Raw genomic sequence first — 15489 nt, 5'->3', positions numbered from 1 at the left:
TTTGTGAAGAATTTGACTGAAATTATTTCATAAAATAAGAATAAAAAAAGCAGTGTTTTAAATAATATTGTTAAATATCAAATGTTAACTTTTTTTTCCTGGTGCTGGGGATGGAACCCAGAACCTAGGGCCTTGCTTATTGTAAGCAGGCACACTACCACTGAGCTACACCTCCAGCCCCCAAAGTTAACATTTAACAATTTCATCTAGATTTAAGTTTACCACTTGAGTTTGCCAAAAATCTTCTGATGAACTTTTATTGAGGGGAATAGAGATTGTCTTATAATTAGGATATGTGCAAATAGATTTTTTTTTCAAGTTAGAATGAAGTATAGGCCTACTGAAAAAAAAAATAACCATGATACTATTTAGTGTTAATCGGTCAAATTAATTCGGAAATGAAAATGACAAAGGAAAGAATCACTTTATTGAAGTGAGTTTCAAATACGACAAGTGTTGTTTGGGTGGTTTTGGTTGGAGTTGATCTATACAGTTTATAGATACATACCATAAAGGATGCCTTTTGAATAAAACATAAAATGAACCCTCTCCTTTATCCTATGTCCTGACATCAGTTGCTACTGGGTGTCCTTCTGCCGGGTACAGAGGCTGCCTAATCTAAAATCTAAATGACAATTGTTTTGTGGCTCTTAGAAAATGCTGGTATCCTAGCTGGGCGTAGTGGTACACACCATAATCCCAACTACTCAGGAGGCTGAGGCAAGGAGGATCATAAGTTTGAATCCAGCCTGGGCAAATTAGTGAGACTCTGTACCAAAATAAAAATTTAAAAGGCTGGGATATAGCTCAGTGGTAGAACACCCCTGGGTTCAATCCCTAGGACTACAAACAAAAAAAGAGTAAAAGAAAATGCTCTTGTTCACTGAGTGTAAGTGCAGACATCCAGGAATGTCTTCCCACTTCTTTTGATTTTTGGTGTTCTTTTCTCTTTAAGAAACCATGTGAGTACTTCTCATTCTCATGAGTTATACGTAGTCCTGAATTTTGCATTTTCTTTAAATGCTGTTTATTTAGTCTCTTCCCAAGTTCCCCAGTGAAGATACTAGGATACTGAGAAAGGACCTCGTTTTGACTGAAAACCTGCCGCAAGGCAGAGAGATGCTTGAAACAGTGATTATGGAAAGGGAACACTTAAATACAAGTTTTCTAGCCTAGTTATCTCTATGACAAAATAGACAAAGGCATGCATACATCCTCATCTTCAAAATTTCCCTATCAGAGATGTTTCCACCAGAAGCTATTAAGCTATTGCTCCAATTTAAAGAGCTTGTGAAGAGGCAAAGTCTTATGAAGTGCAACTTGTAAATAAACTGAACATTGAATATTATTGCCTTTTATTAAATACAAGGAGATGCATAAGAAATAGGTAATAGACTATAAACTGAAGCATGAGTTTCTGTTGAAGTAGGGATTTAGGTGCATGTGGGTTCCATGCAAGTGAACTGTGTTTTCCAATTCCAACTAGCCCAAAGAATATAATGACATTCATTCCAAGGGAAGCATTCATGTGAACAAGCATCTGGGATCTAAACGAGGTTGAACTACAGTGCCCACCACACTGGTACTGTGCTTTTCAGGGATACCAGGGTAACAGATAACATCAGTTGCTATAGCACCTAATATGATGCTTTGTATACAATAGATGCTTAATAAATGCAAAAACTGTCTTGCCAATGAAATTTTGGAAAGCTGGAGAAGGGATAGTGAAGATGGTACTGGGAATTTTTTTAAAAACCAAAATCTTAAATCTTTTTCATCATACAGGTATTTCTGTAGTACATACCATGAAAAAAAATTTTTGAAATTTATAGAATTACAGACACCTATGAGAAAATAGACCAGTATATTAAATTGAATAAAATATATGCCGCTGGAAAAATGATCCTGGAATATTTATCAATAGCATGGGTGTTGATCTTCATGCTCACGTAGCTGCTTCTTGGACTTTTCCTCTGGGGAGAGCTCCTCTCTGAGGCCAGGGTCAGCTGCACCATCATCCTGTCGGGCTTCTCTCCATTCTCTGGCATGTAGTTGCCCAGGTCGTTCACTTCGCCATCACTGTAGCTGCCATCCAGCATCACAGCCCGCGACTGCGGTAACCCACAGGCGCAGGGGAGCTGCAAATACAGCAAACGTTCACTGGCTTTTGAGCTCAGTGTCATCGCTCAGAAGGAAGCCCTACCAATGCAACTGCATGATGATGTTGCATTTCTCCAGTTTCTTTTATTCCCAGTTTGGGGGAAAGGTGGGAAAACGACAGTGTTTTCACTATCAACAGCCTAAAAGAGCAGGTATTCATTTTTGTTGAATCAAAGTCTACAAATTAACGCTTAGGAAACAGTGCTGTGTCATGCAACAGACTATCAAGAAGGTTCACGATTAGAAAAATCACCCTATTCTCTGTGAGATTATAAACATACTGAGCCTGTGGTTAAAAGTGTTTACAAAATCACATTATTATGTGTGTGTGTGCACGCACGTGAGTGGTGGAGGTAGGAATTGGAAAGATGTGGCAAATAGGTTGTGGGAATAGGTTAGTACTGTGTGGTAAGATTTTTCTGGAGGAAATAACTATCAATTTGCAGACTGGGTGAAGAAAAGAAAGCCAGATGGGAGGAAAGATAATCTGGGAAGTGATGGGAGATGTATGAGGTCATATGTAAAGGAAAATTTCCCAGAATGGAGGAGCTTCATCCCTGGTGTGTTCTTTTATTCCTCCTCTGCGTTCATAATTTGTTCCACGGTGTTAAATTGCCATTTATTTTTCTCCTGGGATTCTCTCATTAAACTCTGAGCAGCAGCAAGATTAAAGAAATCATGCCTTAGTTAAGTTGGCTTAGTGGCTCCTGGTATATGGTAGCTGCTAAAGAAAAGTTTCAGTGAATGAAAGATGTAGTCAAGTAAATGTTACACTGTTAGGATACACATCGATTTGTTTGCTCTTTACTAAGCCCTTGTGAAGGAGGAGGGGGAAGGGATATCACAACCCCATTTTACAGAGAGAGAGTGTGACTTATCCACAGTCCCAGAGCCAGACCAGGCTCCACCCTAACCCAGCCCCATTATGTGCGGGGGGTAGGGGGGGGGGCCGGAAAGTCACCTTCTCTCGCAGCTTCAATTTCCGTTCCTTCCGCTCCTGCACGGTGGTCAGGTAGTTGACCGCTGCATACTCCAGCACCGAGAGGAACACGAACACAAAGCTGACCCAGAGGTAGATGTCCACGGCCTTGATGTAGGACACGCGGGGCATGGAGGCGTTCACGCCCGTGATGATGGTGGACATGGTCAGCACCGTCGTGATGCCTGAAGTAGACATAGAGAATGAAGCACACCGCTCATCTTCCACCAAATACTGAATGGCTCTGTGCCTCTGCTTCTTTGTCCCTACTGCTCCCTCAGCCTAAAAGGACTCCATCCAGACCCTCTGTCTAGCAAACACCTACTCATCTTTCAAGATTTAGCTTTTATGAAAGTTTTCCTTTCCCTCATCCCCACCTTTTCTCTCCTCTGTGTACCTTACAGGTTCATCTTAGCCCGGGATTCTTTTTTTTTTTTTTTTTTGCAAAGAATCCCAGACATTTTGGCATTGAGACATTTCTTTCAATTCAATTATTAAAAAGAAATTGCCTACTTAAGCAGGTATGTACATATGCTTCTTGTAAGTACTGCTCAATCTAGGCAATGAAAGTGCATGGAATTTATTTTAATATTTTTGTCCTTGCTGCTATTGTAGAAACCTATGGTCCTGAACCTGCCTTATCAGCTATTAGGCATCTCTGGCAGCCCCTTTTACACTGGACCTGGCTGCCCACTTGAGAATCTAGAAGTCAATTTTATGAAGTATGATGTTGTTAACTTCATTTATAGGAGACACATTTAAAAGCTGAAATGTATATTTGTTTAACACAATAACAGTTTTAGCTACCCAACAACCATTAGAGGACAGGGCATCTGTCTGTGGAAATTTGCCCAGGATTTCAAATTAAGCTCAGAACATTTGCTTGGCAAACATCAAATCACAGGGGATTGGGGTCATCCTGGAGGCCAGCTCCAATCCATTTTCACTAAAACCTGGTGGGTCACACTGTCCCTTGCAGCCCCTGCACTGTCTGCACAGTGGTGGTGTATGTGTGATTAAATGGGTCCAATATTTACTTGCCATCCATGGAATGTTTATGGAGGGGGGATTTCTAGGCTGGAGAATATCCAAGCTGGGATAGCTCGTTAAAAATGCAGGTTCCTTGTCCTTGTTCAGAGAGTCAGAGTCTTTCAATAAGATAGCATTCAAAAGTTCATTTTAAACCACTTCCCTCAGAGATTCTGTCACAAAGATCCCTTAGGCCATCTTCTGAAAAAAAACTTCTTGCTATGTAAAGTCTTAATTATGAAACTTTGCCTGTGAATTAATACCTTGAAGTATTTTCAAGCACCCAAAGGAGTATAGGACCAATTTAAAAAGAATTATTTTATCTGGAATAACTTGAATTTTCAGATACTTGAAATGTGCATTTGGGATGTTCCTTACCTAAAGGGACTCTGGCAGGCACCGCTCTACGGTCAATCCAGAAGGACACCCAGGACAGCATGACCATCAGGGTGGCAGGGAAATAGGTTTGGAGCAAGAAAAAGAAGATGTGACGACGCAAAGTGAAATTAATGTATAGACGATTGTACCAGCCTGAGAGACATAAGGAAGAAAAGAGCACATGTCATAGCTACTCGGCAACATTAAAAAAGAATTTTTTTTTTTTTTGGTAGCTGTGTTCCTTTTATTCCTTTTCTAAAATTGATGCATTATAATTATATATAATAGTGGGATTCATTTTTATGTATTTGTACATGCACACATGTAACAATATAGTTTGGACTATTTCATTCCCCAGTACCTCCCCCTTCCCTTCTGCCCGCCATTTCTTCTACTGGTCTCCCTTCTTTCATGAGATTCCCCACACCTATACATACACCCCTTCCTTTTTTTTTTTACTAGCTTCTACATGTCAGAAAAACATACCTGACTTTCTGAGTTTTGCTTATTTTGCCTAACATAATGATCTCAAGTTCCATCCATTTTTCCTGCAAATGATATAATTTCATTTTTCTTTATGATTGAATAAAACTTCATTGTATATACATACTGGGTTTTCTTCATCCATTCATTCACTGACAGATACCTAGGCTAGTTCTTAATTTGGCCTTATGCTGCTAAAGATGTTGAACATTTGTTTTCATATATTTGACCATTTGTATTTCTTCTTTTGGGAAGTGTCTGCTTAATTCATTTGCCCATTTACTGATTGGGTTATATATGTATTGCTATAACATGCTGACTTTGTTTTTTGTTTTAGAATATTTTAATCACATAAAACAAGATATATTTCATATAGCTATTACTCCCCAATCTCTAATCCCATTAAACATTTCAGGTCAGAGAAACTGCCAAATTGTTTTTCAAAGAGGCTGCACAATTTTATATACTAACTAGCAGTGTGAGGGCTCAAGGTTCCCACATCCTCACCAGCATTTCTTATCTGTTGTTTTGACTATAATTATCCTCCTAGGAGTTAAGCAGTATATCTTGGAGACTTTGATTTGTATTTCCCTGGTGATTAATGATGTTGATCATCTTTTCACATCCTTATTGTCAATTTGTACATTTTCTCTGGAGAGATGGCTGCTAATACCCTTTGATAAAATTTTTTCCCACATTTTTATTGGTGCATTATAGTTGTTCATAATGGTGGGATTTGTTGTTACATATTCATAGATGCACATAATTTAACAACATGATTTGGCCAAAGTCATTCTCTAGTATTTCCCCATTCCCTCCTTTTCTCCTTCCTTCTCCCTGTATTCTATTGATCTCCCTTAGATTTTCATGAGATCCCAGCCCTCCCATCTTTCTTTTCTTTTTTCTTCTCAAGCTTCCACATATGAGAGAAAACATACAACCCCTAACTTTCTGAGTTTGACTTATTTCGCTTAACATAATGGTCTCTAGTTCCATCCATTTTCCTGCAAATGACATAATTTCACTCTTCCTTATGATTGAATAAAACTTCATTGTGTATATATACCATGTTTTCTTTTCCATTTATTCGTTGATGGATATCTAGGCTGGTTCTATAGTTTGCCTATTGTGAATCGTGCTGCTATAAACATGGGTATGCATGTGTTACTATACTATGATAACTTTAATTCTTTAGAATAAATACCAAGGAGTGCTATAGCTGGGTCCTATGGTGGTTCCATTCCTAGTATGTTGATAAACCTCCATACTGATATCTGTAGTGGTTGCACTAATTTATAATCCTATCAACAGTGTAAAAGTATTCCTTTTTTTCCACATACTTTCCAACATTTATTATTGTTTGTATTCTTGATGGCTGCCATTCTAACTAGAGATGAAATCTCAATGTAGTTTTGATTTGCATTTCCATCATTGCTAATGATGTTGAAGAATTTTTCATGGATTTGTTGGCCATTTGCACTTTTTCTTTAGAGAAGTGTCTGTCTAGTTATTTGTTCATTTATTAATTGGGTTATTTGGGCTTTTGGTGGTAATTTTTTTTTGAGTTTTTTATATACTCTGGATATTAATCCTCTGTCCAAATATTAGCTAGCAAAGATTTTCTCCCACTTTGAGGTTCTCTCTTCACATTCTGAATTGTTTCCTTTGCTGTGCAGAAGCTTTTTAATTTGATGCCATCCCATTTATTAATTCTCAGTATTCATAAAAGAAATTTTATTCAGGGAATCATAAATGACTTTGGTATTCCTCTGGAACCCTATCATCCCTTTACAAGGTGGAAGTACACAAAATCAGGGAACAGAGGATTATGTAGTAATTCATATCATCTGAATCCATCTCAAGAAATCTTTGGACTTCATCCTAAATGTAAAGAGGACTTCTTAAGAAGGTCATATAAAGGCTGGGGTTGTGGCTCAGTAGTACAGTGCTTTCCTAGCACATGTGATACACTGGGCTCGATTCTTAGAACCACATAAAAAAATAAAGATATTGTGTCTATCTACATCTAAAGATTTTTTTTTAAAAAAAAGAAGGTCACATATAAGCTTTTCTTACTCAAAATATGGTATAGGGCCCAGCACCAGCAGCCTCACCATCAACTGGGAGCTTGTTAGAAATTCAGACTCTTAAACCACAGCCCAGATCTACTAAAGCAGAATCTCCACTTAACCACATTCCCTGCATGATTCACATGCATTACGAATATTTGAGAAACACTGATTTAAATAACCCCCTTTGCATTTCTTTATGAGTAAATGTGTTTTAAGATAAGATAAAGCTAAACACAATATTGTATTTAGGCACAGAGTACACAATCCTTGGTCCAGCTATGCTTTACTTTGCTTTTGTGTTCTTTACAAGGAAAAAGTATGCAAGGAGGAGGTGAAGGGAATGGAAGGGTGATAGAATGAAAGGGAAAGGCAGGATGAGCATGACATGCCTAGGACTTGGCAGGATTAATTTAGAACTTAGCACCCTGGGTAACTGTGATTCATGGAATGTGCCTCTTGGCCTCAGTAAGTTATTGTGGAAGAACTGTCAGAAGGCTGAGAGTCAAAAGAACAGTTCCCATCCCCTCCCATGAAATAGGGCTCGTGGGTGATGGATATGGAAGAGAAGATGTGCTTAAAGGATTTTGAATGTCTTCACCATAAAGAACTGGTAAATGTTTCAGGAGATAGATATGTTTGCCCTGATTTAAGCATTACTCAATGTATACATGTATTGAAACATAACATGGTAACCCACAAATATGTACAATTTTATGCTTTATGTATCAGTTAAAATAAATTTAAATGAGAGAGAAAGGGAGAGAGAGAAATGCTACACTGGAATTAACTGGTTCTCTTGTTTGCAGATTAGAGAGAACACTTAAAAGGCCACACTTCCCCATCCAGCCAATAATTATGCAAGGTTTTAGCAATATAAACTGCATAAAAATTTGAGCAAAACCATTCTGAAAGGTGATTGGTCAAAAGACAAGCAAGGGATGGAGAGATGACCTCAACTGTTCCAGCAACACAGGCTGGCAACCCAGAGGAAGGCCACAGAGCATGCCCTCAGGAAGCAATGAGGGGGCACACCTGTTCAGACGTTGGACTCCAAAAACAATGACCAGGCCCATAGGGGAATGACCAGAGGTTCCTGCACTGCAGTTCAGAAGAAGATCATCCAGAAGAACCATGTAAGCCATGTAGCAAGAGGGGATTGGCCAAGAGTGGAGCATCACATGGGACTGACTGGAGCAGGGAGAATGTGAATGAAAATCAGGACAAAGTGAACTTCTTTCTTGCTGTACAGAAGAATTCTGGTGAGTATATTGGGGGTGATATGCCATCTACTAATCTGGCAATGTGAAAGTCTCAAAACTACTTACATGTTTGAGTCCTTAATAGTATTTTCTAGGTTATCACTTTTGGTGCATTGGTGGTATTAAGAAAAAAAAAAATCACCTCCATCCAATGCCTGAAACCCACTAAACTTCACTTAGGACTGTCATCTTTAGTTTCAAATGCAAGTGAAACAGGTTCTGCTTACTTGACAAGCAAGTCACACCTTTTCTGAAATAAAAAATGAACCACCACAGGCAAACCAAAGCCTCCCCACACTCAGCCCCCACCCCATGCTCACCTGTGCTGCTGTAGAAGGCTAGTTTAGTGGTGGTGTGGAATTCTTGAATGAGGAACTGGGAGAGTGAGATCCGCTCATCTGTCTTTAAAGAGTCATTGCCCTTTTTCCAGTAGAGCATGAGGTCATCTTCTGTATAGGCATCTGAAAAGATGGGAGCCAGCATCAGGCAGGAGGTATGGCAAGGCAGGTCTGCCTACCAGGCTACATGGAAACTGTGTCCTGATCTCCCCTACAAATCTCTAGGATTGTGCTAAGATAATCCGAATAAACAAATTGCAGTATAAACAATGCAAAAAAAAAAAAAAAAAAAAAGCAAAAGGACAAATATAATTCTCTCCAGTCTTCCAAAAGTCTTCAGAGAAAAATACTCAAGCTTAAGGCCTCCTGATTCCTGCAGAAGGGCTCACACCAACAATCCAGCCTACCCTTATAAGATTAAACCAAATGAAATTGCTATTTTGTGGTCAGAAATGGCTAAATACTGGCATATTTTCACATGGTTCAGCCTCATAAACCAGGAGTGTTGATCCTTTCCTTCTTATCCTTTTTTTGGGGGGGTGGAGGGAGGCGGGGACTGGGGACTGAATCCAAGGATGCTTTATTGCTGATGCTTTATTTCATCCTCAGTCTTTTTTATTTTTTGTTTTGAGACAGGGCACACTAAATTTCTAAGGCTGGCCTTGAACTTGAGATCCTCCTGCCTTAGCCTCCAGAGTCACTGGGATTACAGGTGTGTGTCACTGCGCCCAGCCCTATGTGTAAACCATTCTTGCTGGGTCTCCCGACACCATTTTAGTCCCATTTTCTAACCCTTGATCTGTGATCATAGATTTCTTGTGTTCGCTTAGCTTGACTCTAGTAGACAGTCATTCAATCAGACACTAATCTGTGAAGGTATTTTATGGATGTGGCTAGTATCTACAACCAGTGGATTTTAAGTAAAGAAGATTATCCTGGATAATCTGGGTGGGTCTGATCTAGTTATGTGAAAGGCCTTAAGAGTATAACTGAGGTTTTCTGAAAGAAGAACTTTGACCTGGACTGTGGCATCTGCTCCTGCTAAGAGTTCCCAACTTTCCCTGCAGACCTGGGAGAACAGAGCAGCCCCTATAATCCTGCGAGCCAATTCCTCACACTGCATCTCTTACCATAGGTAATGGATTGTTTCTGTTTCTCTGGCAGGACCCTGACTGCTACAACCTTGAAGAAGCTACATTTACAGATGGAGGCAGAAGCTGCCTAGTATAGTGAGGGTAGGGGAAGCTCTGGAGCCAGCAAACTTGGTATTTCAGCCCAGCTTTGCCATTCATCTCTGTGTCCAAGATACAGGCCTTGAGCCTTGAACGATGGAGATAACATTCTTGCAGGGATTTTGTGAGGGTTAAATGATAGCACAGAGGTAAAGACACTGTGTAATTACTAGCCACTGTCTTGGTCCTGGGTTTGGCCACACACTTTCCCCACATTCAGTGCCTAACAGAGGGTCCATTTGTCCCAGCTATGGGTGGTGTCAACATCCCCATACTCCCAGGTTCCAGTTAATTACAGTCAGGAGCCACTTAATCCACCACCATAAGCCCAGGCTGGCTTACAAAGGGGCCCAAGATCAAAACAAGGCCACACTAGGACTTGAACGCTGCAGGGATTGTCAGTGTTCAGGAAGAGTGTGAAAACTGGAGTGATGGAGGAATCCAGACCATGCCCATCAGAAGGAGTGCTTTGGCAGAAAGAACAGAGCAGGAGAGTGGACAGCGAGACATGGGGTGGCTAGCTTGGCTATCCTGCCTCAGCCTGGCTCTTCCTAGTGCCTGATTTGGGTGGTTGTTTTATTGTGGTAAAGCAAGAATAACATAGAATTCTCTTAACCATTTTTAAGTGTACAGGTTAGTGGCATTAAATATATTTATAACGTTGTGAAATCACCACCACCTGAACAGTTTCTCATCTTATATTGAAACACTGCACCTATTAAACAATAGCTCTTCGTTTTCTCTCTCCCCAAGATTCTCACAGTCACTATTCTACCTTCTGTCTTTATTATTTTGACTACTCTAAGTACTCATAAAAGTAGAATTGTACAGTATTTGTCTCTTTGTGATGGACTTGTCTTATTTAGTACGATATCCTCAAGTTCCGACTATGTTGTAGCATGTGTTAGAATTTCCTTGCTTTGTAATGCTGAGTAATATTTCATTGTATGTATACAGCACATTTTCCTTGTCCATTCACCTATCACTGGACACATGGGTTGCTTCTACATTTTAGCTATTGTAAATAATACCTTTTCAAGGCTTTGCTTGCATTTCTTTGGGTATATGCTGAGAAGTGGAATTGCTGGAACCTATGGTTTTTGATATTTTGAGGAATTGCTGAATTGTTCTCTACAGTAAGCTGCACCATTTTACATTCCTGTCCCCAGTGCACAAGGGTTCCAATTGCTTCACATCTTCACCAACACTTTTTGTTGTTGTTTTTTTGATAGTGAGCATCCTAATGACTGCAAGTGGGTCACTCACTGTACTGATTTGCATTCTCTAATCATTAGCCATATTGAGCATCTTTTCATGTACTTCTTTTTTTAAAAAATTTCTTTTTCAGTTGTAGTTGGACATGATACCTTTATTTTATCTATCTATCTATCTATCTATCTATCTATCTATCTATCTAGTGCTGAGGATCGAACCCAGGACCTTGAACATGCTAGGCAAGTGCTCTACTGCTGAGCCATGACCCCAGCTTCTTCATGTGCTCCTTTGTAAGATTACTCTGGACTCAGCTTCAATCTAAAAAATCACTTTAAAAGCATAGCCATGAATGAGGAGCACATACTCTTCCTACTACTCTTTAGAATTACTTTAGGAGCTGTGTGCCGATGCCTGGGAACAAGTCTACTCACAGCTTTCAATTTCAAGCGAGCACGTTTGTGTGTCCAGGGGAAATCGGCTGAAGTCCATGTTGCACATTGCAGTCACTGTAACCCTAGAAACAAAAAGACAAACACCCAGTTTTCAGAGCTTGCAAAAGACAAGTGCAAAATGACAAAGCAAACAGAAACTGCTTCCTTGCAGTATGATAACTGACTCTTTCTTATAATTCATAAGCAAAGTGTTGGGATTTAGATAAGAAGCTTATGAATGACACCTCTTTGGAAAACTCTTAGGTATTTATGTCTAACCTTAAGAGCAGTGTGAGGCAAATAGAATGTCTCTAATTGCTAGCACATTCAAGCATTTTAAAGAAGCAATGGTCTCAATCAAATAGCCATGTGAAATAAAAACTCATTCAATATGATCTCTTAAAACAAGCTTTAGGAGCATATATTATTTCTCATGTTTTAGATAAATTCAAGTTCTTCTGTTCTTTTATTGATTGTATTGATGTTCAACATTGTTTACAATGTTATGTATACTTAACTCCAGTTGCCAAATTTGGCATTTAAAAAATATACTGATATTTTTGTATTAATAATAGTGTTTATAATTCTATGGCAATCGTAGTGACAGAAAAACACTGAGAGATCTGTTATACTAATATGAACACATTAGCTGGCATTGAATGGTTCTGTTCCAGAGTTTACACAGCAAAAGCAGTTTCTGCATCAAAGAACAAACAAATATAGGTCATTAGTCATAGATGAAAATCTCCTAGTCAGTGGGAAATTTCATGGCAGGATACAATACTGGTTGTTGGCTCATGCTGGATGTACCATTTTTCCTCCAACCATACAAAATCTGCTATGCATAAATTGTGGAAATGACTTGGATAATATATAGCTAAAAAGAAAGAAGTACATATACATTTGAAATTTAAATAGAAATTTCAAGGAAGAGTATTCAAGAAATGCAATTATCCAGATATTTGCCTTATTTCCACCCCACTCCTTTATACATGGAATGGCTGTGTTCTACAGGGTATTTGGGATCATGAGCAGTTAGGTAGCATGACCCCTGGAAATTCTAATAAACAGGGTATATTAGAATATTGACGGAAGTGAGGATTCAGGCAGCAGTTGTCTGGGACACCTAATGGGTGGGCTTCCATTTCTGTGGTTCCGTCATCAGCATAACTATGCCTAATGGCATCACTAGTGAGGAAGAAATAGGAAGTTTGGGGATACTTGGAGCTAACTTTAAGAACTTAAAATATCAGATGCAGGATTTTTTTTGGGGGGGGGGCGGTTATGAACAAGAGGACTGAATATCTCCTGTCTTTTTACTAGCCAGTACAGAAGCAGATCTTTTTAGAATCACAAACATCATCAGACTGGCCCCTCCTGCCTTGATGCTTTTCCATTCAAAACCTTACATCACACAAGCATTTGTGGTGTAATCAAAACCCATGTTTATCTTTGTTTCTCCAAGTCTTTTTAATTAGTTTATGGAAAAGGATCTTCCCTTGCCCTGGATGGGATGGGTAGAAACTTAGCAGGTCCTATTTCGTTTATTTGTTCTCTGCTCAGTCTCACCTGATAGTCAAAACTCTTTTGGGTCACAAACTACATCTCAATTCAGAAATAAAGCATTTTGGTCTGAGATCTTATTAATCAATGCTTCAAACTTCATTCAAATTAAGATTTCTGCTCCTCAATGAAGATACAAGGCTGGCATTTGAGTGGTTGGTTTCTACCCATGTCTAGTGAGAGAAGAGCAAGAGGGCAGGACGGGTCTCAGGCTGGGTGGCTTCATGGCTCTAAGGACCTGCTATCTGGTGGACGCTGATCCTTTCTTTTCTGAGACCCTCTTCCCCACCTCCATGCAGCAGGTGTCCATGCTCCAACAGTAGCTCCCCACCCCAGCATGTGGTCCACACTCCATCACACTTAACCACCCCAACAGTCCTAGGGTGCAGACTGACCCTACTGCCATGACAACTTCTGGCTCCATCCACAGGGTGGCTACAAAGCTCCCTTCTCCCCTCCTTCAAACTGCACACTGTCCCCCAACTGTAGGCACATACATATGGAGCCCTTCAGGTAGTCCCAGTGAAGGGCCACTCCTGGCAGCCTACAACCCCCAGGAAAAGCTTACCAGTCTATATATGTATATATATATATATAGTAGCTGGACACAATACCTTTATTTTATTTATTTTTATGTAGCACTGAGGATCAAACCCATTGGCCCACACATGCTAGGCAAGCGCTCTACCACTGAGCCACAACCCCAGCCCCTCACCAGTCTCTTTTCCTCACACAATCATTGACTTTTTTATATCTTGAGTTCAAAACCCATGGAATTGCTTTTCAATATTTCCTTTGTAAAATCTACCTAGTGTGATAGAGCAACTCTTTTATGAATTTCCATTTTTATTCTATCTTGGTGCCTAGGAAACTTTAGTTTTACCACCCTGATACCTATTGCCTGTCCCTCTGCCCTCTGCACGGCAGCCACGCAGTTTGTACTCTGATCATTTGGTTCCATGTCTGTCCTGTGGCCACTAGCCTTCAATCACACTAAGGACAGTGGCTTTCTACCATTCTCAGCAATTTAGGCCTTAATCTTTTTTTCCATTTAAATCAAGAAAACCCATGATTTTATTTGTAATGAGAAATCAAATACTCTGCTTTTAGGCACAAAGATGGAAAGAACGTGTTTCTGCTGGTAAGGCCAATTGAGGTTTCCTGAACACACAGGAGGTTTTCCATTCTGTTTCCTTTGTTCTGCTTCCTGTGGTCACAACCAGCGGTGTCCTGGACTAGCCGTCTACAAGCTCTTGAGAGCTGATTGTTAGATTTTCAGAAAGTTTGTGAGCCATTTGTTAAACACAGCTATTAATAAAAATTAAAATTAAGTAAGTTACTGTTATGGTTTGAATATATGTGTACCTCTGAAATTCTTGTATTGGAATTTAAATACCAACATGATAGTTTTAAGAGGTGAGGCTGTTGGGAGGAGGTCAAAAGGCTTTGCCCGCATAGATGATTAGTACCCTTAAAGAAAGGAATTGAAAGGAGCCAGCCTTTTCTTGCCCATGTACTCTCCCACCATGTGAGCAGACAGCAAGAAGTCACTGTATGAGGAACAGGCCCTTACTAGGCACCCAATCTCCTGACCCTTGAACTTAGATTCCCAACTCCAGAACTATGAGAAAATAAATGTCTGTACTTTTTAAATTACCTGAACTGAGGTATTTTGTCATGGTGGCACAAATAAACTAAGCCAGTTACACTAAAAACAAAAATAAAATATATTCGAAAAAAAATAAAAAATAAAATAAAATATATTCGAATCTCACTCCTACTTATATTATTACATTTTACTATTATCTGTGCTCCTAAAGTTCTTTATGCCTGTGTATGTGTCTGTGTGGTGAAAATAATGCTGAGTGGTATGCTGCCTGCTTGTGTCCCCAGCTCCCCATTCAGCAACAACAGGTTTGAAGCTTGAAATCAGCCATGATGGGAGTATTTGCAGAAATTGAGGCTTCATTTATTGTTTTGTTGTTTATTTAGACTGAAAAAGTAGATTAAACTAAAAGTGTTTTGTGTCCAATGCTATTCATTTTTGAATAGTACAATATATTGAGGAAATATTCTTCCAACATTTGAAAACTATTATCTAGTTTAGCTATGAGGTTGCTTATTTATTGATGAGTGAGTAAAGTTCCTGCTTAGTTCTCATAGTTTCACTTTGTCTCACTAATGTAGCAAAAATATCACCAACATTCATCAAATCTACACTAATTTGACAGTCATATAAGGGAACAGGTATTTACAAACACTTATTCATTGTCTGACTCTGTAGAATGATTATTGGTGGTTGAATTATAAAAAACTGATGAAAGTTTTAACAAGAAAAAAAATAAGAAAT

The 15489-nt window shown here is 39.3% G+C and overlaps 1 protein-coding gene across 3 annotated transcripts in view; it reads right to left on the bottom strand.

Moving 5' to 3' along the window:
* Positions 1 to 1844: 1844 nt before the first annotated feature.
* The window catches only part of Gabrr1 (gamma-aminobutyric acid type A receptor subunit rho1), a 37466-nt gene continuing 23821 nt past the window's right edge, over positions 1845 to 15489 (bottom strand). For 2 of the 3 annotated variants that reach the window (XM_076859925.2, XM_076859926.1), the window contains 5 exons: positions 11577 to 11659; positions 8681 to 8821; positions 4547 to 4699; positions 3122 to 3324; positions 1845 to 2138 (listed from right to left, as the gene is read on the bottom strand). In XM_076859925.2, coding sequence (XP_076716040.1) covers positions 1845 to 2138; positions 3122 to 3324; positions 4547 to 4699; positions 8681 to 8821; positions 11577 to 11659 — 874 coding nt within the window. Of the gene's footprint in view, positions 2139 to 3091; positions 3325 to 4546; positions 4700 to 8680; positions 8822 to 11576; positions 11660 to 15489 lie in introns of all 3 variants that reach the window. The other variant, XM_077109550.1, reaches the window with a different exon arrangement.

The sequence above is a fragment of the Callospermophilus lateralis genome, chromosome 6, assembly GCF_048772815.1.
Source record: "Callospermophilus lateralis isolate mCalLat2 chromosome 6, mCalLat2.hap1, whole genome shotgun sequence".
NCBI classification, from domain to species: Eukaryota; Metazoa; Chordata; class Mammalia; order Rodentia; family Sciuridae; genus Callospermophilus; species Callospermophilus lateralis.
Note: the sequence above shows the minus strand (reverse complement) of the source record. Positions and strands in the feature narration are given on the sequence as shown.